The 27,711-nt window shown below is 40.2% G+C and overlaps 2 protein-coding genes across 4 annotated transcripts; one reads left to right on the plus strand and one right to left on the minus strand.

The window, feature by feature from the left end:
* Nucleotides 1-1,086: 1,086 nt before the first annotated feature.
* On the minus strand, nucleotides 1,087-27,521 carry tweek (transmembrane protein KIAA1109 homolog tweek). Of its 3 annotated transcripts, none has more exons than XM_068290537.1 (19): nucleotides 26,899-27,521; nucleotides 21,813-22,092; nucleotides 18,555-21,756; nucleotides 18,227-18,430; nucleotides 17,608-18,157; nucleotides 17,270-17,550; nucleotides 17,090-17,213; nucleotides 15,439-16,019; nucleotides 11,947-13,441; nucleotides 11,521-11,887; nucleotides 10,584-10,698; nucleotides 10,292-10,404; nucleotides 9,415-10,206; nucleotides 8,484-9,348; nucleotides 6,800-8,417; nucleotides 3,037-6,739; nucleotides 2,774-2,977; nucleotides 2,447-2,577; nucleotides 1,087-2,379 (listed from the first exon to the last, which is right to left on the minus strand). In XM_068290537.1, exons 1-19 carry the CDS (start codon nucleotides 27,010-27,012, stop codon nucleotides 1,690-1,692), a joined length of 15,429 nt encoding a protein of 5,142 aa, XP_068146638.1. In that variant the 5' UTR covers nucleotides 27,013-27,521; the 3' UTR covers nucleotides 1,087-1,689. The 3 variants fall into 3 exon arrangements, with proteins under 3 accessions (XP_068146638.1, XP_068146645.1, XP_068146630.1); XM_068290544.1 differs by having other exon boundaries at nucleotides 1,088-2,379; nucleotides 10,292-10,344; nucleotides 11,470-11,887; XM_068290529.1 differs by having other exon boundaries at nucleotides 1,088-2,379; nucleotides 11,470-11,887.
* Nucleotides 13,498-15,420, plus strand: LOC137577157 (high mobility group nucleosome-binding domain-containing protein 5). Its single transcript, XM_068290555.1, has 5 exons — nucleotides 13,498-13,614; nucleotides 13,673-13,844; nucleotides 13,904-14,825; nucleotides 14,930-15,158; nucleotides 15,216-15,420. The coding sequence occupies exons 1-5, from the start codon at nucleotides 13,549-13,551 to the stop codon at nucleotides 15,339-15,341; spliced, it is 1,515 nt and encodes a 504-aa protein (XP_068146656.1). The 5' UTR covers nucleotides 13,498-13,548; the 3' UTR covers nucleotides 15,342-15,420.
* Nucleotides 27,522-27,711: the final 190 nt, after the last annotated feature.

Here is a 27,711-nt window from a genome sequence, read left to right on the forward strand (position 1 = left end):
GGTTCAGCCTGTGTTTCTACATCATTTTGTGCACTGCTTGGAAAAGCGGAGAAGGCAAAAACAGTAAGGAAAAACAAACCAAAGAAAAAAAAAACGTATCGTCGCCTACTCCACCCTCCCCCTTCCCACAAAAGTTGATGAGCTTTTCACGCACTGTAAGGCGCGAGCGAAATAAAAACTGTTTGGCCAAGGAACCAGGATAAGGGGTGGAGGTGGGGATAAACTGGGAAGGGTATGTGGAGGAGATATCCATGGGTTCGCCTTTTGCCAAGGGTCGAGAGTCATGAATGCGATGTGGTTTACTTTGGAGATTAGTTTATCTAAAGTTAATGAGGGTTAAAACTAATAGGCGAATGGCTTAATTTTTAATTATGAGACTTGCTTTTCTTTTTCTCGACTTTTCTTTTGTTTCGGCTTTTTATTTTTTCTGTTTTCCTTTTTTATTTTTTGTTTTGCGCCAGTTAATTTTTTGTAATTTTGGCCTATAGCCGCCGGCAATAGGCTTATCAAAATGGGATTTTTAAACCGCAAGTGAATGGCAATGGAATTAGCTTATTGTTGAACCAATTTAAAATAAAAAGACAACAATTTTGTGAAATTTCCCATATTGAATGTGGCAATATTAGTAAGATTAGTATAAATGTATGTCGCCTTTTTAAGTCTTCTATAAATATATTTTTGGGTGGGTTATATAGTTGATAGTAGTTGAAGACTGCTGGCAAAAAGTTAAAAATATTTGGCTCATATGTTAAGCAAGCCTTCTTGCCAAAATATGACCATTATAATACACAGATATCAGAAAGTGGTCCTCATAAATTTCGAAATACAAAGACAGCGCAACTTCTTAAGACTTTCGACTCTTAATCTTCTAAACAACGCTGATTATTTCAATCGACTAAAGCTGTTTTATTAAGGCTGTTTCCCATTAAAAACTTAAAAATTTCATTAAAACATTAGATTAGACAAATAGATCAGTTGTATCGATTAAATAGATACGCACATCGGTATATCAGATTAATGAAACAGTAAATAAAATTAAAATGAATGAGGTCAGAATTAGGAAATATCGATGGCCTTTTGTTTGAAAAAACCTGCTTGAACAATAATAACATAATAAACATTGTCCTACTTGACGAGAGTATTGCCTTACAAAGATCGTCAAATCCCTAGAGTATTTGGACTTTTTCTTTTAGATGTTCATAGTTGATTTTATTACTTATATTGATAGGCTTAGAATTTGTTTTGTATACATGTATATATCAAGATCAATTAGAGCTACTTATAATTTAAACACAATTGCTTTTGCTCATTCCTTGCACATACTTTTATAAAATTAATCAATCAAACAAACATACATACATACACATATAATAATTACAAAGCGCAATAAATTGAGCAAATTACACGAAGCACTTGATCGTAAATACATCTAGAACTAAGAAAAAGAGACATGGGAAGGAAAAATACGTATTAAAAACGGGGTGAGGGATGAACGGGTAAGGGGTAACACGAGAGCAAACCATTTACAAGGTGGAAAAGCTGTCAATTCAGCTGCCTAAGTTTTGTTTCTTAATAATACAAAAATCGTTTTTTATACACAATTTGCAGCTTAAACTAAAAAAGTATTTAATATATATAGGTTTTTATATATATATATATGTATATATAATTGTCAATCAGTTGTCATGGCTAATTCGTTGATGGGCGATGATTTTGGGATGATTCTTGTTGTTGTTTACTTCCGCCACTACTTGTGCTATTCTCTCGTTCTACTTTATTCTCGCGAACCATTAGCAACAACTGGAGCATCATTAGAGCCTGAACCTTGTCTAGAGGATCCATGAAACCGCGTTGCAACCACTTTGGTATGGTAGTGCGTGCATGACTGAAACCCAATTTATTGAGTATATAATCCACACCATATGGCTCAATAGATTTGCCTGCCCACGACAGTAGACGGACTGTGGGCTCTAAATGCCACGTTTGGCATTCAAAATGTCTCCAGTCACGCACAAATGATTCAATATCAAAGCTTGGTGTGGCCGTGTCTGGACCCAATTGGGCTCCATCCTTGCTGTTATTTGGGGAAGTTGTGGTCGTAGTCGTAGTTGGAGTCGTATTCGTCGACGAAGCTGCCGCCGCTGCCGTCGTCGTCGTCGTGTTAGCTGTTGCTGTGTTCGCTGTCGTTGAGTTTGCTATATTTGTATAACTACCCTGCAAGGGTTCCAAGCTACTTTTGCTGGCACTCATCTGCTTGGGTGTCAAATTCGTACTGCAAGATGGCTTCTTCTCCTTGAGTATCTCATCCGTTAGATAGGGCTTCAAATTGGTCTTCTGTGAGAGATTTGGCGAGGCTGCTCGTGCCGATTGGGCGCCAATCTAGCAAGACAAAAAACCAATCAGATTAAGTTTGCAACTAACTTAAAAATATATATTATGCACTTACCACCTTCTCCTTTTCATTGACATAGGATGTGATCAAATCGTGCAGGAAGAAGAAAGCATCTGCATCGACTGTCACAAAAATATGGTCATCGAATTCGGTTATAAAGCTGCACAAAACCTCTGGTTTGGTTTCTAAAATGAATAGCAAAATTAATGTATAAGAAATGTTTAATCAAAATATTTTAAGTAATATGTAGAGTAAAATAACGCACTACTAGAGTTTTTATTTCTTTGATAGCACTACTAGAGCAAATCACAAACTTAGCTCACTTTCATACTCTTAATTTGTATAGAAATAACATAAATAACCCATATGGTATGTTCTTACCGTTTGGCTCTGGTGTGGTTGGTCCCTGTTTGTGTTCAGTCTTGAAATGCAACTGCAAGCTGGGCAGTGCAAAGATCACTTCACGATTGTGATTATGTTCCTGGGACTTGGCAGCAGCACTACTGGCGCCTGATGCCCGTGTACGTTCAATCGAATTGGAGGCTATTTCACGCTCACATTCCAGCATGGGAAAACGATCCACAGCTGCAGGAGAAAGAAGTCAGTCTAATTGTAAGATCTATTAATATGTTCCGAGTACTTACCATCAATTTCACTGTTGGCAAAGGCATAGTGGAACCATTCGTTGAGTGTCTTGAATTGTGGCGGAAAGATAATATTCCTTGTGATGCGACTCACAATGGCCATCGAGTGATTCTGTTGCTGTTGCACTTCGGTAGTCTGGCCCAGGCAAGAAGTTAGGGTTTGGGTAACCAAAACCTCATGTGTATCCTCCAGTTGACGGGCTTCAGTGGCAAAATTAATGGACGGCGACTTTAAGCTAAACAAAGCCCATGATTTTGATTTGAAATTGATGCCGTGGAAGCAGGCCAGGGAGATATTTTGGCCACGTAACTCCACAGTGCCGCCCAAGACATTCCCATGACGGGGTAGTCGTGTGACCAAAGAGGGCACTATCAGACCAATTGCCTGATTTAAGGGTTTTTGCCAATGCCGATGATGACGGGCATCAGTATTCTCGCCCAACTGCGGACCACCATGGCCACCAGCTATGGCCAAGTCTCCATTCGGTTTCTTTTTCATCTGTTGCCGTCGCTTTATGCTAGCCGTCCGATCCTGTAGACGTGGCTCTAAACTCGAAAAGACTCGTTTTGAAGATTTGAATTGTTGAGTGAAGAACTCTTCTAGCTTGAAGTACATCTTTAGTAGATCAGCAGTAGTTGATTTGGAGATCATGATTTGCAACTGATCCCAACTGAGATCTCCATGTATGAAGATGACAGCTTTGGGCTGATCCTTTGCTGTAGTCTGATTGGATGTACGCCATTCATCTTTCATGGCTGCGGAGAAGGTGCTGATTCTTGTCATCAGTACCGAAGTACCCATGTAATCCAGACGCAGTTCGAGGGCCATAAAACTCAAGCCCATGGTGTGATAGGGTTCCATGCCAGATTCCTCTTTGATGTGGAAACGTTTATTGATTTTGTTTACCTCAAAACTGCCACCCACAATGCCGCCCTTGGCATCTAGAGCTGATCCACCCAGATAAATGCCAGCGTACATATTCTTATAGCCAGTGCTCCCAATAGAGAGTCGTCCATCCGATTGGAAATCCTTTGTTAGCCATACAACATTGCCACAGACATTGCCGATGTTCATTTGAACATTTAGTTTGGTAAAATTCACAGCAAATAAGACTAAAGTCTCCCAAGCGGTTATGTGGTTCTTCTCCGATGGAGGAGTTCCAGATGATTCAGCACTAGAAGATTTCCCTATGTTCTTTAACTTGCGTACTGCTCTAAAGTGTCCCAGTTGCTGTTGTGTTGATTGCGACTCGAAATCGAGACGCATTTTCTCTTTGGTTCGACTGGGATCTTCTATTGGTGTTGATGGATTATAACCTGTGGGTGATTCTGCCTGTTGATGTTGTTGTTGTTGTTGCTGCTGTTGTTGTTGTTGTTGTTGTTGTTGCTGCTGCTGCTGATGAACACTGAGATCACCGAGGAAAAGTCTACGCACTATACGACGTCTATACCAGGCCTTGGGGAAAGCCAAAATCTCGGTTAATCTTCTCATATCATATTTAAAGCTAGCACTTCCAATATCCACAATCGTTGAGAATCTTATGACAGCACGACTTTGATCCAAACCACGTTTAGAGCTGGGCAATGGCTCGACATAGACCTTGCGGCATCTTGTTATATGGAATTTAACAAACTCCACATTGATGCTAAGTGAATCCTTGCGTTCACTATCGCTTAAAGGTGAAAACTGTGTTTCTTTGGATGTTTTCTTGCCACCATAAGGATGGAAAATGAACACATTGAAGTCAGCCAGGCAACCGGTAACACTTAAGCCGCCAGTTGGCATTTGTTCAGTATGCCCACCTTGGGTATGGGATTGCGTATTCTGTTGATGATGATGATTTTCCTCCTCACTCTTCTTCGAACTAAAAACGATATCCAGGCTAGGCAACTGAAGCATGCATTCCACACGAGAAACTGGAAGACAGCTAAATCGGAATGTCGAAGGCTGCATATGAAAATAGACAATAACATCCACCGGGAACGAGGTATATGTCACATAATTGGCTGGCAAAATATCGAGATTAACAGCCGGATTGTGTGATGGTGTTGGTGGTTGACTATTCTGTTGGCGAGTGGGTATCGGTTCAAGGGTCTGTTCCAAGAACTCAAGTATATGCGGTGATATAATGGTCTCCTCTGGTATACTCTGCAATGTCATCCAGGCAGACAGAGTCGCCCGCTTAGTGCCCAGACGGCGAGCAGAACCCATTTGTTCGGCATTCAAACCTGATGATCCTGCCGACTGTTCCAATAGAGTTTTAGATTGATAGTGCAGTTTCACATCCAAGCCAGGAATATGAAAGATGGTAAGATCAGCCAGCAGGGCATTGGCATTATAGCGTAATTTGCTTTTATCTCTTTGCCGCCTCGACGGTGTTGGACTGCCCCAATCATTGCCTATACTACGCTCTCGCTTATGTGATTTGACACTGGAAGCCGCTGCAGTTGTTGTTGCTCCGCTAGAGCCTGCTGCTCCAGTTGCAAAGCCTTCGCCAGTTTCCTTCGTATGCAAGACACATTTGCCTGAGTTGACTAGGACTTTTACATCCAATTCAAAGTCTATATTTGGTTCAGCCTGCTTTTGAGCATGTCCATGCTTGCGACGCATCTCCACGGATGTTCCATCTACATCCATTTCACTGGGCGTCCAGTCTAGCTCATTATCCTGAGTCTCAGTGTCTGTATCGGCATTGGGTAAAGAAGTTTGTCGCATGGCCTCTGTGAATGTCACCCTACCCAATGCGCCAATCCCACCACTACCACCACCACTTCCTGTTGCCGCACCTCCTCCAGGAACCTTAAACGAAGCACTACGCGAATGACAAGACGCGGGCGTACTCTGAAGACTAGAAATCTCATCATTTGAGGCAATTGTATCGAGGCGTCTGCCAGCATAACTGTGACTAACATTGTCTATTAGAGCTGGCACCGCAACTCCTACACTTCCTGCTCCCATATATGAATGCGAACGATTATAGTTCTTCAGGGAACGCCTCAACGATGGTCGCTTCCACTTTTGGATCATATCGCGTCGGAAATATTTATAGCATATGGCCTGCAGCTCTTGCAGACGTCTCTCCTCATGGGCCACAGTATTATGGGAGGCGCCCAGAGTTCTTAGATCATTGATAATCTTCAATTGTTCTGCCATTTCCTTTTCCATCATAAACGAACGCTTCTTCGAATCGATTGTGGGATCGAAAACAAAAGCAGGCAAATTATCAAAGTCACCGCGCCGTCGCACATATGTATCGCGACAACTTTGATCGCCCTCATCACTGTCGGGTGACTCCATTTGGGTCTCATCCTCTTCGAAACCCGTCAGCATGGTGAGTGTATGACCCAAAGAGCTCAACTGTTTGCCAATATTTACATCCAAGTGTATATCCACACCCTCCATTTGCCATTTAACATTTAACAGCCATTTGGCATTCTCTCCCTTCTTGGCGGCGGTAGTGCGTGAGCAAACCTCAAATGTACCTTCAGAGACAACGCAGACATTCATAATCGGTTCCCCACTCGTGGGCTTCCAATCATCCAAATTGGTCTCGAAATCATCAGCAAAGCGTAGACACAAACCTTGGAATTTACCCTTGGAAACCAAAGCGCCCGAATTGCAGGCTGATATTATGGTATTTTCCAGGGTTATAACAACAGCTCCTTTGGCATCAAAGTCCTGATACGAGCGAGGTCCAAAGGGCTGCAAGAGAAGAACAATTAAATAGTGCAATTATCGGTCAGGGCTTTGTCAAATATTTACCACGGTATTCACTTGTTTTAGTGGCAAACAAATGCCCATATCCTCTACCGTCAATTGAAGGAACAATGTTGAAAGATTCGAGCTGGCTATTTGGCCAAATGCCACACGATCGAAAACCTGTTGGGTCGTATGCTGACTATGCTCATAGCAGAGATTTGCACGCTTCTCGGCCCAATATTCATAGGCATTCTTGTAGTTCAACCACACCAATATGGCCTTATCCACTGCTATCGGCTGAATGTAGACCAGGGGCCGCTTCAATGTCAACAGGATTAGCTCCTTGTCCTCGTTGAGCAGCTCATCCTGGAAGGCATTACGCAAGCCGATGGTCGTATGGAAGAAGGCATATTGCTGAAATTCCGGTTCTGCTTCATCGAATATAACATTTCTTATAATCTGGCCCAAGGAAAGATTGAAATCGATGTGGGCCTTAAAGAATAGCTTGCGATTATTGAGATCACCAAGATTCTTTACACGATTCGATAGCTGTAATTCCAACGTGCCTGTTTCAAATCGCACCGCCGAGGAGCATGGTGTTGTGGCAGTCAGTTGAATGCGTTTCATTGATATGTTAATCGAGAAGAGTATACGTTTCAATGAAGATTCTTGAACACTGGATGCATCACCACTATCTTCGATCCATAATGGCACAGGTTTCTCGCCTCCATATACCTTTTGCAGCACTTCATTTATCTCACGCATAAAAACCTTCTGGACGAATACCAAATGATTAAGCAAATCTGTGGTCAGACATCTCTCAAATTCTCCAATCTCGGCACTGGCATTCACATAACCACCTTGACGCAGGACAATGCCCTCAATGGTTTCGGTACCATGTTCTTGTCGATGATCGGGTATATATTCAGCTAGCACATGAACTGGTGGCAGTCCAATGCATGCCTCCGATGGCAAATTCATTTCATTTTGGATTTTCGTATTGAAACTCAACGTATGTGTTGGCAAATCAATAACAAATTTGGCTCTTTGCCCCGTTACACCCATCGAACTCACATGATTCATGCGATATTGAGCCTGTAGTGAGGGCAATAATGCCGCATTGATGGACAAACTTTGGAGGAGAACATTAAACTGCATGACCAGAGGTTGAAGCAGTCCATTTTGTTGATTCGCTGTGGCCGATTTCGATTGGGCCATGTGAGCAGCTCGTCGAGCCGCTGCTGCATATTGCGATTGGTGATGTTGATTTCCAGCGCCAGCTGCACTTCCAGCAGATGCACCACCACCACCACCTGCACCGCCAGAGACAGTACGTTCACGCATATCACTAGGGCCCGTGCCAGCACCTGCACCTCCTCCACCACCGCCGCCACTGCTAGTGCCTCCAGAGTTGCGGGCATGAAATGGCGACTCTGGCTCTTCCGCTGTATGTGAACGCAAAGTAGAACGTCCCGAATTTCGTTTGACCCGCAACTCCTGCAATGTGGATGACAATTGTTTCGAACTACGTGTCATCATACCATGCAGAGCCACAGGATGTTGTGGTATATCAATATTAACTGCACCGATGGACAGTAGACCACTATTTTTATCCTTGCCCCTTTTGGAGAGACTAGAATAAAGGGTCTGACTCTTTCCCACTGTTACCTTAACAACGGTTCTAAAAATAAAGACACACATGCATTAGGTTTAAATGGGTTGGAATACTCTTTTTCTTAATACTCACTGTTGACTCGGAGCAACTCCTTCGAGAAGCACAATCATGGCACGACCCACCTGACCAGTTAGCGAACATTCCAGAGATACTGGACGAGCCTTCTTACGCCACGTGGCCGTACTGTTCAACGTTGTGATCTCCGATTCCAATTTTAGTCCAGAAAGTGTGGCTAGCAATCTTGTCTTATGAATTTTAGCTACACCAAAAACAATTAGACGTGTTCGCTCCTGGGTAATGCCATCGACTAGCATCATTTCGCGATGTTGTGGCAATGGCGTTGGAGCAATAGTCAAATCATCTTCATCGTTATTGAACGTCGCCTTCTTATGCTCATTCAGTGAACTACGTTGAACCACTGTCTTGGTCTCCGGCATAGTGCCGTATAATTCCAATAGATGGTAAATGGTTTTCCAACAATTCGGGGTCTCCAACATGGGGGCCAATGACGACAAGCCCGCTTTGGTCAAAGTGTTTTGATAATCGCCACTAACACTGGTGGCACAACCACCATTTAGGGAAGCTCTCGATTCGGTGGACATCTTTAGAATATTTGCTTCATGCAGGGACATGGTTGGACTATCTCTTAGCGGCGATGAACTCGATTCGTTGAGATTGGTGTAACCCAATTTTCCCTTTACCGATTTTCCGGTAGAACGTAGCTTTTGAGCAAAGCTTTGTGGCCGATTTTTGGCATTGGGCGAGGGAGTCAACTGAATAATTGGAGCCATGCCACCGGGACGCATTCGCCCTGCTGCGGTTGTCATAGTGGGCATTGTTTCATTAAATTTATCATAACGCTCATCGGAATAGCTTTCACCATGGCCAAAACGTTCCGAAACAGAAGCAAATGGCAAAATGTCTGTGGGTTCCGATGCTGTAAAAACATATGTAAATAAACATATCAAATGAAAATAGTAATGAAAATACAAGTTTAACTCACCCAAACTGCATTCATCTTTGGTCTGACTCTTCTTGCTTAATTCGGGATGCTCGTGAAATTCGTTCTGAGCATCTTTTACATTCTGATACATATTACAGATCTGATGCAAGAGTCTAAGCAACGGCATGTTGACCTGTTGCGATATGAAACGCACATTAAGGCTAAAATTGATCACAGTGCTCGTGTGTTTCTTGAGTTGGCGTCGTGACATATAGATAACATTTTGTCTAGCCTGATCCACCATGCCGTCGGACATTTTCAGAACCTCCAATTCCACACCTACACGTTCGCATAGGAAGAGTGGGGTATCCATCATAATGGAGGCACGTCCGCCATTAGCTTTCTTATTTAATTTACTGGGCTTTTGGCTGGTGTTCTTCTTATCGCCTGCTTCGCTAACCACAATATCAACACGTATGGAATCAAAAGTGCCAATTAGTGATAGATTTGTGCCAAAGTTCTCTAGCGATGATATATCAGCATTGGCGAATTTATTAATCATTTGCTGTGGCATCACACCCAAACAGGTTAGCAATGGCTCAAAGATTAAATGGGCATCGAGCAATTTAATCGAGTCCTGCATTATTCCACTTCGCGTATGCGTTTGACCATTTAATTTTGGTGGCACCGGACGTGCATGATGTTCCTTTTCAGTGAAATGCTCTTTCTTTTTATTATCCTGCTGTTTGGCCATCCAAAAGTAGAGATCCTCCTTATGATTCTCAGCTCCCAGCCAAAATTTGTTTACCGAGTTGGTGGAGCTCAACGAGCCCTCTTGCAATGCTCCATATTCTGTGTGTGAGAAGTGAAAAAAGTTCAATATTATTACAAACTTCTTATGGATAAAATAGATTCAAGAATTTTCAATTTTACAGACCGAATTCAGCTTGCTTCTCCACCAGCCCCGATATAATGGGCAGCATTTGTATGCTAGAACGAGATGAATTGCCATGTGAATAATTCGAGGCCTTGCTGTGCACTTTAGTTAAACTTTTATTTGTTTTTAGTTAATAAAATGGAATAATGGAGGCATGAAAAGAAACATAACAGATCACAAATTATGAGATCAATATACTATTAATACATTCCCAAGCATATATTCATGATATTCACATTCACATGTGGTTAGATGTGCTTCACATAAAGACAAACAAAAACTGATAACTTACCCACGACGCGTATTGTGTATATTTGGCGATGTAGAAGTGGAACGCTGCGAGGCAGTGCCACCACCATGTAGTCCAGCTTCATGGTTATATGATAAGCCGCCGTATTGATTGTGTTCTAGTTTAAATTAAATAAGAATATTGATCAGTTAAGTGCTTCATAATGTGACAAATAATTGTGGGGAAAACAATTCTTTGCTGTGGTGTTATATACCTACAATTAGAGGGACAAGTACAATGAGCTAAGTAATTATTGGAAATTGGAAAGAAAAATATTTAATTTAAGAACTTTAAGTTTAACAATAAGATGAAACAATTAAGTTTTTGTAAGAACGGGACCTTTGCTAAAAATAACATTTTATATGTATATTCATCTTTCCAGGTTAGACCTCTAATTGTTTAGCTCATTCTACCACAGATTCCATAAAGAGATCGTTAAACTAAAATCAAATTTTGAACATATAGATAGAGTAGTAGTATAGCCAAATAGGATAGATAGAATAGATACACAAATATTGTAATATAATGCAAACATAAAAGCATCAAACAATATATGAAATCGTGAACATTTAAAGCATTTGATATATAATATGGAGAAGAGGAGTAGGAAAATAAAGAAGAAGAAATATATATATAGAGTGAGTAAAAACGGAAATTAGGTGATAGACAGTCAAGAGCAAAAGGCATCTCCTTTGCATAATAACAAACACAAAAACATACACAAAAACTCAAAATAAACGTGCAGACACTCCTACAAACTACAATTTCGGTTATTACAAAGATAAAAGGGGCGGGAGTTGGAACGGTGGCGAACCACCAAAAGGAGAAAGTTTAGGGGGGAGAGATAATGAGAGAGAGAGAGAGAGAGAGAGCGTTAATCAAAAAATACCAATGTGAGTTCGATGATGCTGTGTTTGCCCAAGTAATAAAGCATTCTCACTCTCTTCCGGATTCTCGCCGACGCCCGAATAGGCGCCCATTTCAACATCACCTTCGCACTCATCACCCTCGCACTCCTCCTCGTTTTGGGGGAACGAGAATGTCACATTGATTGGACGTGCGAGCTTATTCTTATACTGATGTTCGAATAGTATGGGATTATATAGTGTGTTCTTCCATTGACGACTCAATACAATTATGCCCTGACGCAGTGTATTCAAATGCGGGACATCCCCTTGCTTGAAGATTTGCTCAATACGTTGGACGCCCTCATCCAATACTAGTTTCTGCATAATATAACACAACTGGCAACTGGGATCCTCTTGCAATGTTTTCGATAACAAGGTGTAGTTGTTGGCATAGCGACTCTGGATAAAGAAACAACCATTAAACATTAAAAGAAAAGAAATACAAATAACAAACTAACCTTCTTGATCTTGGGATTTCTCTGAATCTTCTCATTATCCATGGCCTCGGCCATGAGGCAAGCTGCCACAGCCGTTTGCCGTGTATGCAAAGCCTTGCAGAGTGCCACGATTTTGATGGCCAAACGATTGCTGGGATTCATCCAGGCTGTAATGGCTGGCGAGGCCGTGCTTAGCAGATTCCAATCGAGGCGGGTTAAATCAATTTTTCTGGTTATAGGTACACAGGGTGGTGCTGCGAAATTTAACCACACTGACTTCAATTCAATTACACATGAAGAAGTTTTATCCGTTTCCTTAACATTGGACAAAACTTTATTGTCCTGATTGTCTCTAGGTGAAGACTTTTGACCTCCTCCACCTGCTGGATTGTTCGATGCCGATGAACCTTTTTCCACATCATCATCTGGCGGCTTTGGTGTTGATTTTCTCTGATCGGCAGCGGTGGTTGAACTATCATTAACAATTATATTATCGAGAGCATGTTGGAATTTCTCTTTGGGTGTTTTTGGTGTGGGTGGCTTTTTGGTAATCATTCTCCATGCAGCCTCTGCCTTGGAAGTAGCTCCACCATCGTTGGTCGTCGCTGAGCCGTCTACTAAATCATTGAGATCAGCCGCTCCTGCCATTTCGGCCAGCTCTTCTTTGCTATTCTCCGATTTCTCGAAATGTGAACGCTTTACAATCTTCACGCCGACACCCTCCAAGCCACATTCAAACATAATGTAGCCAATGCTTTCAATTCCCGTACTCTCGGGCATTTTAAGGCATTCGAAAAGGACTTTGCTCTTATGCTCTGGTATGGCAGTGACTATAATGGGTGAATCCTGGGTACAGGATTGCCCTTCGGTCTTCAGGCGACGCAACTGGGCGTGAGCTCTACCAATATCTAATGTAATAACTAGTTCTTCCAGCTGTTTCTCCGATGTCTCAATCAATATGGGTTCTCCCTGAACATTATCCGGACGCGTTTGGGACGATAAATGAGCCAACAATGCTCGTGTTCCCTTCATTATTCCGCCCTTTTTGTGGCTATTACCAGATTGTACGGTCTGTTGGATATACACATTGTGCATCGAGGCACGTGTGGTCTTGCCTAAATGAAACTTGGTAGAGATGCCCTCCATGTAGAACGTTAGCAAGGAAACACAACTAAGGTCTTGGACATTATCAAGTGCTGCCACCGAGATGATTTCTTCCACAATCGAGGATTGCAACATGGTTATGCTAACCTTGGGCAAAACAATCAATCCCTGCGTCTTGGTCGATATACTCTCCTCGTAGACATCGCTGAGGAATGAATCGCCTGGTCCCTGAAGATGACGTTCCGTTGTCGAACGCTTCGAATTGGAATGTACTTGAGACCAATAGCTAAGACTTTGATCTCGCTTTAAAATATTGTCGTTATTCACTTTTGATATGCAGGATGTGTGTATAAAGTTGACCACTGAGAGTAAGTGCATCGATTGTATGGTTGGTATAGCAGCCTCAACCATCCTATAAGAAAAATTAAACAAAAATTAATCAAAGAAGTCATTCCAAAGCAAGTCAAATCAATATCATCTTAGATCTAAAACTCTTTTGAGGTTTTCCTTTTTTTAAAAATGTTTTGGCTCGGCATCAGTTTGCTCTGCATCCTTTTGCCCAATTCACTTGAGGCGTATCCTGTGGTAAGTGGTAGTTAAACTATAGTCAAAAGGTTAAAGATCCCTTGATACTGCATTTCAGAATGATCAAGCGCCCGCCGAACTCTCAGATCCAGCGGACTATCCTGATCTAACTAGTGGCTTAAGTAATGCCGAAATCGAGGCTACTTTAAATGATCTTTCCCTGGGTGATTTAAATTCATTGGACAAATTGCTAGACGAAAATGGCAATGAAATTGCAGAACACAAAAACGGTATGTAGGCCAAATAAGAAGGCAAAACCCATTCATAGCTTACACTTTTTCAAAGTAAGCAAGTCCAGGAGCAAAGCACCACAGGGAATCTAAGTCGCAACAAGAAAATATCGATTTTGAAGTGAATCCTGTTGATGACGAATATCTGGGTAACAATTGTCGCGAGGAAGAGGACGAGTATAAGGAAAAGGAGGCTTCTAAATGCACAGAAGAACCTAAATCTACCAAGAAATGTACAACAACCTGTTCGACAACTACTCCAACCACAACATCTAAGACAACGTGTCCCTCAACAGAAAAGTGCACCACTAAAAGCATGGATTTGGGATCAAAGCGTAAAATGGGAGGATTCCTTGATGATGATTTCAACATGTCGAGTTGTGCAGAAAAAGCCAAGTTAAAGAAATGTAAAAAAACCAAACCAAAATGTGACAATGTCTGTGATGTAAATGATGCCGAATGCCTGCAAAGAAATTTGGACAGGCTCAAGCAACAGAAGACCAATTTGCAGGACTACAATATAGATGACGTACCCAACTCTGACTCTGACCTCCCTCTGGACTATGATTTGGAAGATACTGAATTGAAGGGCTTGGATCAACCACTCGATCCTCTGAAACCCAAGAAGGAACTAGATGACTGGGATGAAGAAAAGATGGATCTCGATAAATCTAAGAATATGGATGCCAATTGGGACTCGAATGACTACAAAGTAGCCCCGAAAATGAGACAAACATGGAGTCCATCCAATTCAGAGCCCGAAGAAGAGCAGCCATCAATTAAACAGACCAACGATGATGATCCTCTTGAACGTGAACGAAAAGGTGCCAAAGAGGAATCTGAAAAGAGTCCCACTAAACAAGAGAAACAGGATGAAGATGATATGCCATCGGATGAGCAGCCTCAACAGGAAGGGGACAACGATGGCAAAGAGAAAGAACAAGTAGCTGATACAGAACAAGAAATAATTGATGGTGAAAGGTTTGCACCCCAATTATAGAACCCAATTAACAAATCATTCAAAGAACCACACACAAACCAAAAATTATCAACATCAATTCCACGTTGCGTTATAATTTTTACAGTTTTATTGCCCAAAATGCTCGCGATCCGCCACGTTATCTAATCCAAAGCCAAAATGGTGACTACTTTCAAAGCGACAATGAGTCCTCAGATCAACAATTGCATGCAGAGGATCAGAAACAATGCCAAAAATACGAAGTTGACAGCACAGATGAGAAAGAACAATTATACTTTCAGTCACAAATCAAACGCAACAAGCGCGAAAATAAACAACTAGACGATGCACCTGAGGTAAGAAAGATCTAAGCCAAGGGAATTCGGAAACCTACATCCTTTTCTTATTGCTAGAATGACGGTGAAAGTTATTTTAAAAAGCTAATGGACTCATTTCCACGTGATCAGGGCAGTCAAAGTAATGTTAATATAGCCTTGAGGGAAGAATGGCGACCGCATTTACGCGTGAAACGCAGTTGACTTATTTATTGCGTTCTTTTGTCTTTTTCTTATCATATATAATGCGTATTTATATATTTTAATATGATCAAATATATCAAATAAAAGATTAACTCACCGTTGCAAACCCTCTAATAGCAGCGGGGTTAGGAACACGTTTAGTTGACCCTTTAGCCGGGCCACCACCGATGTACAGGCAGCTCCACCTTCAGCCTGTAGACTCATAAATTCACCATCATCAAAACCATTTGTCGTCTTGTCCGTTTCTTCTTCTTTAAGTAAAACACTCGGATCCCAGGGATGTGATTTCGGACCACCCATAAATGTGGCCGAACTATTGCTGCCAGTGGCATTCTCGTAGCGAGGAACTACTTTAATTTCACGCCAACATGAATACAAATCAAAATGTGGCAACATTTTGCTACCGATATATGTCAGGCCACCATCCTCGTTCTCGTGAAAAAGGGGCGTAGAAAAAACATCCGGTCCCAAGGGAAACGAGCAGCCGCACCAATTAAAACATTTCACCTGCGACAAATGATTTAGATAGCTGGCCATGAGGAGTGGTGAATCGATAATCGGTCGATTAATCTGTTGATGGAGATTGATCAAAGCAACATCCTCTTGCGAAGACATGGCCGATATAAAAGAGTTTGAAGATAGTGAAGGAGTTCCCGACGAGGATCCACGTGAATCCGCCTAAGAAAAAATAAATCAAAAACCATTTTAATAACCAAATGAAAAAGTTCAGGAATGTTTGTTATTCTCCTCTTATATCAGCTTCTACAACTAAGTGGCACAAGCTAAGTTGTGATTGTTTTTGAAAATGTAAAAAAGTGCATTTAATTTAGTTAATTAAGAAACTTAGTTTTTAAACTTAAAGGCTAACTTCAAAGAGAACGCATGCTTAACTTTAGTTTCTCACATGCATAATAATTGTTTAGAAAAACCTACAAATAGGGATATAGATAATCATGGCCTAATAGTTAAAACAATCGATCTTGTCGATATTTTTAATGCAAAAAAAGTATAATAGACAAGAAAATAATATATTTTGTTATTTAATTTAGAAATCACGTAATTTAAAAGTATAACCAATTATCTTTTTGACAGATAAGTAGAGAAATGATTCAAAAGAAATATATAAAAAGATTTAAGAACGATTTTAGTTTTGGTTTTAGTTTTTTTCTACTAGTTAAGAAAGAGGTTTTTGTTTGTGATTTTTTTTTTTTTTTTTTTTTTTTTGTTTTTTTCTTGGTACTGGTAACTACTCACATCATGAACAAAATGTCGATACTCAGGTCGTGATGAAATATTTGTTAATTTTCTTATTGGTGTAGCAAGACCATGTATACGTCTCGCGTCTTCATTCTGGATGAGTTTTTTTATTTTTTAAAATTTTTTTTTTTGTATTTTTAATTATTGTTTTGGATTATTTTTAATATTTTCGATTTATATTTGTTTCGTTTGGATGAGTTTTGAGGAGAGGAATAGAATTTAGGTGTGGTTTACAGTTATAGAGTTTGAGAGTTATTGAAATAAATTTAAGAGACTTAGAGCTTAAAGAGGACAAAGCATGCACTGATTCAAAATTTCTTCTGTCTGTGTTTTTTTTTTAACTAATAGATTTTGTTTTGCCGCCTTGAGTTTGTGATTTTTATGGGCGTAAAATGAAACATAAATTATCGCTTCAAAGCAGCAAAAGCTGAGACTTAAAGTGTTTAAATATATTGTTAACTAAATAATAAACGGATTAATGCAAATTTTACCAGTTCTTGTGAGCTTTGTGGTCTCTTTGGCAATGTCTTGTTATTGCTTTCTGGGGCATGAATCTCTAGATCACTGCGATAAGTGGGCAATGTATGACTTCCATTCTCATTTTGGGCACCAATGCTGGAAGAGGAAACAATTAATATATATTTGAATCTTATTATCATTTGATACACTACCTCAAATCAGAGGAAAAACGTTTTTTGCCAGATAAGACAACAGAGCCGCTGTTAGCACTATTACGCTGTTTCATGGATCCTCTTTGAGACATTACATTCGATATATCCTCTTCGGCAGAAAAGAACATCTCGCTGGGATTCTCCGATGTTAGCGATATAGTGCGCTGCACTTCGCGTGGTAATTGGTCAATGCCCAGCCCTTGATTATGCAAGGCAATGTCGGCAATTTCAAACTCCAAAGGATGGGAATGTGGTGCCGAATGTGACATTTCATCGGGCATCTAAAAAAAGGCAATCACTAAAAAAAAAACATTCTATTATTTAAGATAAAAACTTACCTCGTGCTCATCATCTGGAGCCTCACCGGTCAGTCTTGAATCGGAGATACTTGTTTTAGGCGGCGACACACGTAATCTATGCGAGTCTGAGCCACGTCGATGACTACCTCCTGTGGCTATCTCACCCGACTCATGTTGCTGCATTTGCAATTTCTTTGAGGGGCTATCAAGAAGGCGGGCATAGGGTACCTCCACAGAGGTTTGCCGTGTGCAAGGGTAACGTTTGCTACGCCTCTCCAATGTATTTGGTGAGCCAATACTTTCGCGTGATTTGTGGCGATTATTTAGTTCTGGTTTCTCCATGGAATTTGCGGCACTGCCACCAATCTTAAACTTGGTGCCATCCTGTAGGTTAGAATGTTCAGATTTCTTAAGGCTACCATTACGTAAGTCACTTTGAACAGGTCTATAGAGTTTGCCCTTGCCATTGAAATCGGCCGAATCGTACAAGGACACACAATGTAAGCTATAAGGAGGTGTATGGAAGACCAATTGACCCTGATGAAGTATACTCTCGCCGAAGCCAAAGTCTTTATTATTATTGATTATGCTGCAAAGCAGAGAGAGAGAGTTTAAGATTTATTCAATAGATCATAGTATATTTTAAAAAGCTACTCACAAGTAACGAGCTATATTATAATTGTCATGAACATCTTGGGCAGTCGGTTTAAAGAACTTCTGACCATTACGATTACTGCCAAAGAACGCACAACCACCAATGCAACCACATCGAGAGATTTCGCTACTCGATGACAAGGCACTACCATTGTTGGACCACAAAAACCACAAACGTTTAAATTTCGCATCGTGTTCACGTAGAAAGCTGTAAGCGAAGAAAGTGTTGTAAAAAAATAAAATCAAGTAAAATAAAGTAAAGTATTAAAAAAATTGTTAAGAAACCCTCAAAAATCTTTAGCTATAGCTATAGCTATGGTTGCGAAACTTACTTATGCTGTACCAGATGCAATTCATGATCTGGTATAGGCAGTGCTGAAGCTCCCTCTAACAATATGGGTCCCAGAGAGGTGCAACCCACTTCCACCCAATTTTCACTGAGATCGATCGTTTCAGGTGTGCGTTTGGGGGCATGGGATTCCGAGAAGCTATCACGTAATCGTCGTGTGGCCTCTTCACGAGAATCACGACGTTGTTGTGAGAATGAATTGGAACTACGTTTGCCACTACGACTATGGCCAAAACCATGTGAACTGCCGGCACCAACAGCATCTTGAGATTTCAGTGATTCTTGATCGGCGCGACGCAGTTTGCCAGAGCGATTGCTGCCAGTAGTATTAGTATTATAGGAGGAGCTATTGGCATGTTGCATAAAGAGACGCAAGAGTATTGATGGTAACAGACCAGAGATTCCAGACTTCACTCTTTGCCCATGAAGATTGCAATTGGCCAAACGTATCGGTGAAATCCAGGCGTGCAAGGCGGCGCCACTTTCTATCAGATACACGTCTACTGCATCCACAGAGACTCGTGTCATTTTGTACTTGATATCCTCCGATGAGGGGCATTTGTATTTCTTCTCCTCCTTAGTCTGTGGACAGAGGTTACTGGGAACACCATGATGACAATTACGCACTGTTTTGGGTGACTTTAAGCAGTTTTCGGGATCGATGGCCAGAAGGATTAAAGTTTCCAGGCCAGTAACTACATTAACCAATTGCGGAAGAGTCAGTTTACCCGTTAGTTTGCCCAGTTGAACTTCCACCAGCCACGAGTATTCGAGTGTATCTTCATCCAGGGCACATCCTTCGTTACTAAACATGGCATGACCACGCACTTGGACAGCGGATAGGAGGAGATGTCCCTGATTGAGATGCTGTTCGCGTTGCTGACGCTGCAACGTGTCCGAGGTAAGCAAATAAGAGGGACTAACTAACACTTGAAGCGTCGTCTCATGATACCGTTTGTTCATCTCGAAGCCAAAACGTTCAATAAGTACCACTGGACATGGCGGATCATCCTCATTGCAGTTTTTCATCACATGCGCTTGAATATCATGGACAATGACTGATACCATGACCTCCAACGGACGATAGAGGCGAGGATCAAATGGTTTACGCTTCTCCTCTGGCGGTTGTGTCTCCGATATTGATTTATTTGCCATCTCCTTGTCTTTGGACATAAGATGATCTTTCGGATTAATGGTTGCTGTGTTTGCTGTTGTTGTACCAACTCCAATTCCGGCCGGATCCTTTAAATTGACATTCGATTGTTCCATATCGGTGAAACTTTGATCTTCACCGAAAATATTCTCCTTGAGATTGATAAAATTCCGAAGGACATTGCCATAGGCCATCAACACGGAACTACCAATTTCCAATTCCACCGTGACATGATCCGCCGGCAATGAGCCGGGATCAAATTTACTATATTGCTCCGGTGGCTGTTGCCAACTGGTCACAGGAGATTTTCGCACTTTCGGTATTCTCATTGGACTCAACAGAATCTCTTCTTTTTCTGGTGTTGTGATATCCGCTTGCGGATCAGGACCCAACGGCGGCACCGGATGATAGACATATTGTATGGACAATGCCAATATGGGCACAGCCCAGCAATCAATCCAACCGGCACTACGCTGGCAAATTTTTCGCCATTTTTTCGTATATAGATCCGGACGACGAATGAGCTTACCCTCGCGGGTCAACAGTCTTGCATTCTCATCTATGGCTAAAACTATGGGACGCACCGACGACACCTCGGGCACATATAGACTCAGATCCAGGCCTTCGCCGTGTATCCAAAATTTCAACGTTACTGTCTTGGGCAGAAAATCATCGAAGGGCAAAGCGAAACTCATCTCAAAAACATCGCCACAAAAGGCCAAATGATTGTTCTCCTGATTGGCACTACTACAGTCAATCCAATTGTACTCATTGCACAGCATAAGGATCTCAAACTCGTGAAGGCGTATATTAAAATTGCATGTATAGGGCACAAAACTGAGTATATCTGGACGAGCTTTATTCGCCCAATCTTCAATGAGATCCTGGAAGAAGCACTTGTGTTTATAGACAATGAATGCACTTGTCTTACAACCCGACAACGAGATACTCCAATCTTGCGGTGCATTCCATTTGGTGGGGTAATGTATTCGCACTTTATATTCCAGCGATTCAAATTCCGCCAAGCTACGATATTGCAATGATGTTGTTGCCTCCACATGAAACAATTGTCCTTGAATTTTCGAAGTATAACCATCGGAGAGTGTAACCCAGGGTATGGTCAATTCCACATAGGAAGCGGCACCCACAGTTATATGCATGGCATTCGTTTCCTTATCCTTGGAAAAGAGTATATCGATGGTGGCCTCATTAAGTACACACAGCGTGATATCGAAACTCTGATAGCTACGCAATTCACCCGGCTGTGGGATAGGTGTCACTTCAGCCTCTTTCCAATCGGATGGATAGAAATACTTATACAAATGATCACGTTGACGATCCGCCCAAGGGCCATAACTGAAATCGGTTCCCTTCAAGCATCTTGCATTTATACCCCAAACCGGGGGCGAAGGTTCGACCACATCGCCGTTGGGTAACATTATTTGTACCGGCTGTTCGGGTACTAATCCCGGCTCGTCCATATAGAAATATAAATCCATTTGATTGGACATCATAACAACAAATCCTTCTCCCATATATCTAGGCGGTTCATCAATTAAGCCCGTATACTTGGGACTGGGGCAAAACAGAACCTTGGCATTCTCCACCTTGGCTTTAACGAAATGCATGAAATTATCCAATTGACATACAGCCGGCTTCGTGCTATACGTGCAATGAGCTTCCTCCATGGAAATGGATAAAGTTGTCGGTGTCAGACGATTGCCAAAGACAAAACGTCCAGAACATATATCTATCTTGATTACTGGTATCAAATCCCTCCATGTGGTGGCCTGCATAGCTTCTGAATTCTTAACAGCATTAACACGTTGACTCTGTCGTGCATTCTCCACGTTCATATTGTGCTCCTTTAGTTTATTACGCTCCTCTGTGCTTAACAAATCCGTGGGTATCAACAACGAAGGCTCCAAGCCAAATGTCTTCTCCAACTTATCATATAAATCAGATCGATTATATATATGCAGTTCGTAGCCGTTAAGCTGAACCGATAATCGTGTATCCGAGTGCGAGAGATCTATAATAGAAATTTCATTAATATATATTTATATAATGAAATTTTGTTGTACTCACCTTCGGAGACATCTTTGGGTACATAGGAACGCCACCATCGGAATATGAAATAGCCATCTTGCACTCGCATTGTATAATCGTACGTGATGTACACAAAATCACGAAACATTATCTTGCCGGCAAGGGGATTCAAGGCTACGGATCCAATTTTGAAATAGGCCCCCTTGATGAACCAACGATTTGCCACTTTGGTAATAAGCATGCCAATCACCCGAGAGTTATAGAATGTTATATAGGTGACCCATACAATCGTGGTGAATAGAGATAGAAGCAGCCATATCTGAAACAGATTAACAAAAGGAAATGTGAAAATTGTATTGGATTAAGCTGGAGTGAGGACTTAATATAAGTTTTTGGGTCTAATGCAAGATCACTTAGAAAGTTGGCACCTGAATGAAAATTGGTTCTCAAAGGTAATGACATTTTATGAAATTTGTACATATATTAATTTTTTAAAGTTATGAATCAACGAATTATGGCATCAAATATCATCACAATTTTTTTTTTTACAAAAATCGGCAAAAATTTATTTCTTACGATTTTAATGAAGTTTGAAAGATACAATCCCTGTGGCCATAGCATTTGCTACTCCCCCTTAAAGGATAATCCCGCAATTATTCTTCAGACATTACAAGATCTTAACTGAGCTTTATGAACTTGGCTAATCAAAAAGTATAGACATAATAGAGTCGAAAACCTCTTCCTCCTATTTTCCCTCCTTCAAGGACATACATATTATCAGACGAAAAGTAAATAATTCAATCATTACAGTTAGTGATCAAATCAACTTATTAAAATCATAGTTGCCGTAACTGTTCAGTCTGATATAGAACGTTCTGTTGTGTACTAGAAATTTGTGAATTATTTTATGAATCTCGGCAGCCGTTGTTTTATTATTTAGATCATATACACAAATATTTTATGTTAAAGAGTTAATATATTTCAAAATTTGTATAAATCTCATTTAGTTATATCTTGTATAGTTTTCTTGGCTAGTTTTCGCGTTTTCGACATTACTGTTTTCAGAAAAGACCAAAAGTAAAAAAAAAAACCAAAAGAAATAAAAAAGATAAAAGAGATACGGATCCACTTTTCGAAAGTTCTATTTGAAAAGAAAATGTGCAGTTTGCTTCTTTTGAGATCTTGCCTTTTCCAGCAGCGTGCTTTCTATTTAACGGTTAATCGTTTGTCCAGCTGTCGAAGTTTTCCCGTTCCCTTGGCAAATGCTGATGGATGTGATGTTGAGGAATTGAGGGACCCGAAATTTTCCTCTGACCCCTGTGCACCCATTTTGTGCAATCGCAGTTCAAATCTATTTTTTATGCCACATAGCGTGGGACCAGCCTATCATGGTCTGATGACTACTGCCGATCACTTTGCTCAAGTTAATAATAATAGTTCGAAGCAAACAAGCATAAGCAAGCAAAAGCTACCAGAGATCCAAATAATCGTCTGCCCCCGTTTGTTGTCGTCGTGCATTAAGGATGTGTTCACCCATTCGAATGGTGTATTCGTTAATGTGGATAACTATTGCATACTGAATTTATATTATGACACTGATATTAATAGCGCCATCAAAGCTTTTGTTCTCAAGGCTACACAATATTCGCTGGCAATAGCCTATAAAGGCTATTGGGCAGACTTCATAAATCCATTCACAGGACGTCCGAATTTTCATCAAGGAAAACCTAAAAACGAAATGAAAACTCGCTTTTTCCATAACATGGATATAAGCAAGACTAGACCAGGCTGCACTATAATGGAGGAGACACCGGATTATAGTTTCATTGGGACCATTGTCACCGATACTCCATATAGTGTTATGCAGGGTTGGTGGCTGCTTAAGACGGATGGATAATGTGTCCCCCTACCTCCCATATATGTATTTTCCTAATTTTGATCGGCAACTTATATATACATTAATACGTCCTGAGAATTTTTGTGATCCCCCCACTAAACGAACAAAATCGACATCCACATACACCCACACACTAGTAACGCGCTGTTTTTAAGAGGTTAAGGTATTCATTCAATTGTGGATCGGAATCACCAGAGGTCCATACCGTCCTTCCACCACCCACCACCCACCACCACCTAATAATCGGCAACTTTTAGGAAGTCAAAATTGAGGAAATTTTTGAGTGATATATGAAAGTTTTACTCATACGACTGGCCTCAAATAAGTTGAAATTCAGATGATTATACACATATACTTTAATACTTAAAAATAAATTACAAAGGATTCTATGATGTAAAAGAACTTTGTCGCTTGCTTTCGATGAAACCTGTTTTCCCACTCACATTTTAAAACTTTACAAAATATGGGTTTTAGCATGAATCAACAGCCGTGAAATGAATCAAGGTAAAAAACATTCTTTTGATGCCAATGGATTGTTTTTATAAAGGCAGCAGAAAGCTTTTCCCGCCCTATGAAGCATATATGTATGTATCTATATTCTTAATGAACATAAACAGCCGACCCTAAGCATTTCCGTCCGTCCGTATCATCACCTAAATCGTGGAAACTATACGTGCCAGAACTACCAAATTTGGCATAATTAGGCCCACTTTAAAGGCTATAATAGCCAGAGACATTAAATTTGGTATGTAAGTATACTGGCTTAGTAAGAAACAACCAATTGCCTAACCCAATTTTTCGACTATCGCAATCAAACTAGAAACATGCAAAAATATGCTGTCATGAGGGTGGAGCTAGAGTACTTGTGTGTTTTTAAGAATAAGCGAGACAGAATATGATATTAAACATGGATTTGGTCTTCGAAATTCGAAGTATTTCTTAACTTGGTGCATGGTATACGGAAGTCGGCGAGACAACTTACTTCATTTACATTATATAAAAAATCTCTTAAAAGCGAACAGTGAGAATAATGTACATACTTATTTAAGTTATTCATTTTAATTTAAACTAACATTATTGCAGGTAGTTAAAAGCTGCTTCATTTTGCTGCTTACTTCTCACTAAATCTCACCTTAGGGGCAGAGTTGTACTTAATTCACCTTAACTTAAAATATCAAAGAAGTTAAATTCGGCTATGCCGAAGTTTATATACCCTTGCAGTCCTTGACAATAATAATTTCACATGTTCAAAATTTCTTTTCTGCAACTCAATTCATTAATATACAAACAAAACAATTTTACTCTTCATACTATGTACAATTTGTTCTTCTTCTTCCCTCATTCCCTAAGCAAAGCAACGCACGCATACACATACAGTTTATGTAGCGTTGCGTCTGTGTGTGTATGCATGTGCTCTGTTAACAGATGGTGACGTAGTAGGCAGCAAGCAGAGCTGCCGGCAGCGATTGAACCGATTTATATAGACTGTAACTTGTGTTCTATTTATTCGATCAGGGTCAAATTTTGGGATCTGAGATTTTATATCAAATTCTATTATATTGGTAAATTTCATGGGGATACTCCAATTTTTGCAAAAATTTTTGTTCCAGAGCTATATGATATAGTAGTCCGATCCCAAAGATTTTCATACTTTATCTCACCCGGGTAAAAAAAGCTCCCAAAAAAAATTTCATCCCGATAGCTCTTAAGATGGCTGAGTAAAACGCGTACGCACCGACGGACAGACGGACATGGCTATATCGACTTAGCTTCTCATGCTGATCAAGAATATATATACTTTATGGGGTCGGAAACGTCTCCTTCTGTGCGTTACAAACATCTGACCAATTTTATAATACCCTCTGCAAGGGTATAAAAATAGCTAAATAATTTTAGCAAAGCACAAAAAATGTTATTCTTGATGCCTTTTTGTCGTTAAGCATCTGATGTCTGAAATCATCTGAAATTTCATTAATTTTTACTATTCTACATGATATCATATATATTTTAATTGGAAAATCTTTATGTAGGCTACCTTTTCCGATAAATGGCTCTTCTGAACTGATTATGAACACTTCTGTGGTACAACAAAAGAAAGTAATTGAAATTTTGTGTCGATTGAGATATTCTCGATTAAAATTGGATCAACATTAAAACAACTAGATCGCCTTTCGGAATTCAACCGTTCTGTTATTGTGTACCTTAAAAAAGGTAATCGATTTGCTGCAAACCAATTAGGTGAATTCATTTCATCCAATTTGAAATACATTTATCCATTTACAAAAATGCAACATATAAATATAAAAAATTGTTAGCTTTGTTGCTCATATTTCTAGCTATGACTACTTAAAGAATATTGCTTAAATATAAGTATTGAAATATTGCAATCTGCGCAATACTGAAACAAGTTTGTGAGGGTCATAAAGATAGGTCTTCTCCCATATAGAACTTTTCGATCTGAGTAACGAGTAAACCTGTTTCCTAAGACTCATAAAGATTGCTCATCAGAACAAAAGTATCAAAGGCATTTGATCTTATCAAAGATACGTATATATTATTATTGCTGATTCATATTGATATAATCTAAACCTTTTTAACTGTATCCTCAGAATGAATTTTCAACGGTATGATGCGTAAACATGGTTACGAATCCAGGAGCTGAGTTTTGAGGGTCTGAATTCGTCAAAATATATGTTTTTCAAATAGTTGTTGCCTTTTTGGTAGGGACTTCATACTAAAATATTTTTTTAATTCGTATACGCCCCTTGAACTCGCAAATTCGTTCAGATTGTAGTTAAATCCATTTTAAAATGTCGTCTTTGTTAGTTGAGTCTAGGTCCGAGACTTAAATTAAGGTTATCAGGCTTCGAATTAGCTGCCCACTTAGTCGTCGAGCGCTAGTCGAGCGACTATGACTCTTTGGCTATGTTCTTCGCTGTGTGTCAATGACCATATCACAATAAAAATGATTGATAAGCAACACAGCGGTACGCTCTTCTTCCCGTTTCTCCTTCTGCCTCCAACTATGGTCGAGACAGTAGTGGAGAGTAAAGTGAAGTGAGTATGTTCCCATTAAACGGCAGCAATCAGCCCATTAGCCGTGAAGTGATAAAGCACGTCCCCTGACTGATTCATAACGCATTCCACAGTGTATTAATCAAATTGCCATATAATATAGTAGGTACATAATGTATATAATCCTCGTTTTTAGCGATTCCATTAACTTACCATGGGCGCATCAATTTTCATATTCTCCAGCGGCACATTGTGGGATTGATTCCAGGTGCCCGGCTCTGGAAATCCTAATGGGAATGTATCGTCGCTAGTCTCGCCCACATCCATTTTTGTAGGCGGGTGTTGCTTTTGTTAGGGGTGGGGCGCGGCAGCCTTTCTTGTTACTACTACCTCCCTAAAAGAATCTTTCGATTTCTTTGCAATTCAAATTGTTTTTGTAAACAATTTGCGTTCTAATTTACATATATACATGTGCATATTTTGATTTTTTTTGGTTTTGTTTTGGGCTGGCAGCTTCTTTGTTTGCAACATTTGATTTTTAAATTTAATTTATTATTACACTCGCTCATACACACACACACTCACGCACACGGAACACACATACTGGCGCAAAGTTCGATTTTTCCCGAGGTCGTGTGGTTGGTGAAATTTTCATTTGCCGTTTATTATGCACTTTAACCGTGGCTGGGTGGCGACCGTTATTCGAACTAGTTGTGTGTTTCACTTAAATCACTTTCTAAACTATTTATAATAATTAAATTGATAAATTAATTGCGAAATGAATTAAAAAAAATTCCCGCTGCGAACGAAAACACTCCCATCTTGTAATCAGCTGATTTGGGCCAACAGTGATGGCAATAAACAGGTTGCCGAAATCAAATCGATAGCACTGTTATCGTCATCGATAGCGCGTGACTTGAGTTCGAAAAATAAAAAAGGGGACGAAATTCGTTGTAAGAGTAAAATATGTTTCATATATATTTTTAATCCTATAGATGCATTTAAATACTATTTCTCCTTTTGTCT

Source organism: Drosophila tropicalis, unplaced genomic scaffold, assembly GCF_018151085.1.
Source record: "Drosophila tropicalis isolate 14030-0801.00 unplaced genomic scaffold, ASM1815108v1 contig_1187, whole genome shotgun sequence".
Classification (NCBI taxonomy): Eukaryota; Metazoa; Arthropoda; class Insecta; order Diptera; family Drosophilidae; genus Drosophila; species Drosophila tropicalis.

Excerpts from the sequence above, each read along its gene's own strand:
- LOC137577157 (XM_068290555.1), top strand. The coding sequence starts at position 13,549 with ATGTTTTGGCTCGGCATCAGTTTGCTCTGCATCCTTTTGCCCAATTCA. Across the intron at positions 13,615-13,672 it reads CACTTGAGGCGTATCCTGTG|AATGATCAAGCGCCCGCCGA; the intron begins GTAAGTGGTAGT and ends ACTGCATTTCAG. Across the intron at positions 13,845-13,903 it reads AATTGCAGAACACAAAAACG|CAAGTCCAGGAGCAAAGCAC; the intron begins GTATGTAGGCCA and ends TTTCAAAGTAAG.
- tweek (XM_068290529.1), bottom strand. The coding sequence starts at position 27,012 with ATGGATGTGGGCGAGACTAGCGACGATACATTCCCATTAGGATTTCCA. Across the intron at positions 18,431-18,554 it reads TTGCATCTGGTACAGCATAA|CTTTCTACGTGAACACGATG; the intron begins GTAAGTTTCGCA and ends CTTCGCTTACAG. Across the intron at positions 16,020-17,089 it reads CACAAAGCTCACAAGAACTG|GCGGATTCACGTGGATCCTC; the intron begins GTAAAATTTGCA and ends ATTTTTTCTTAG.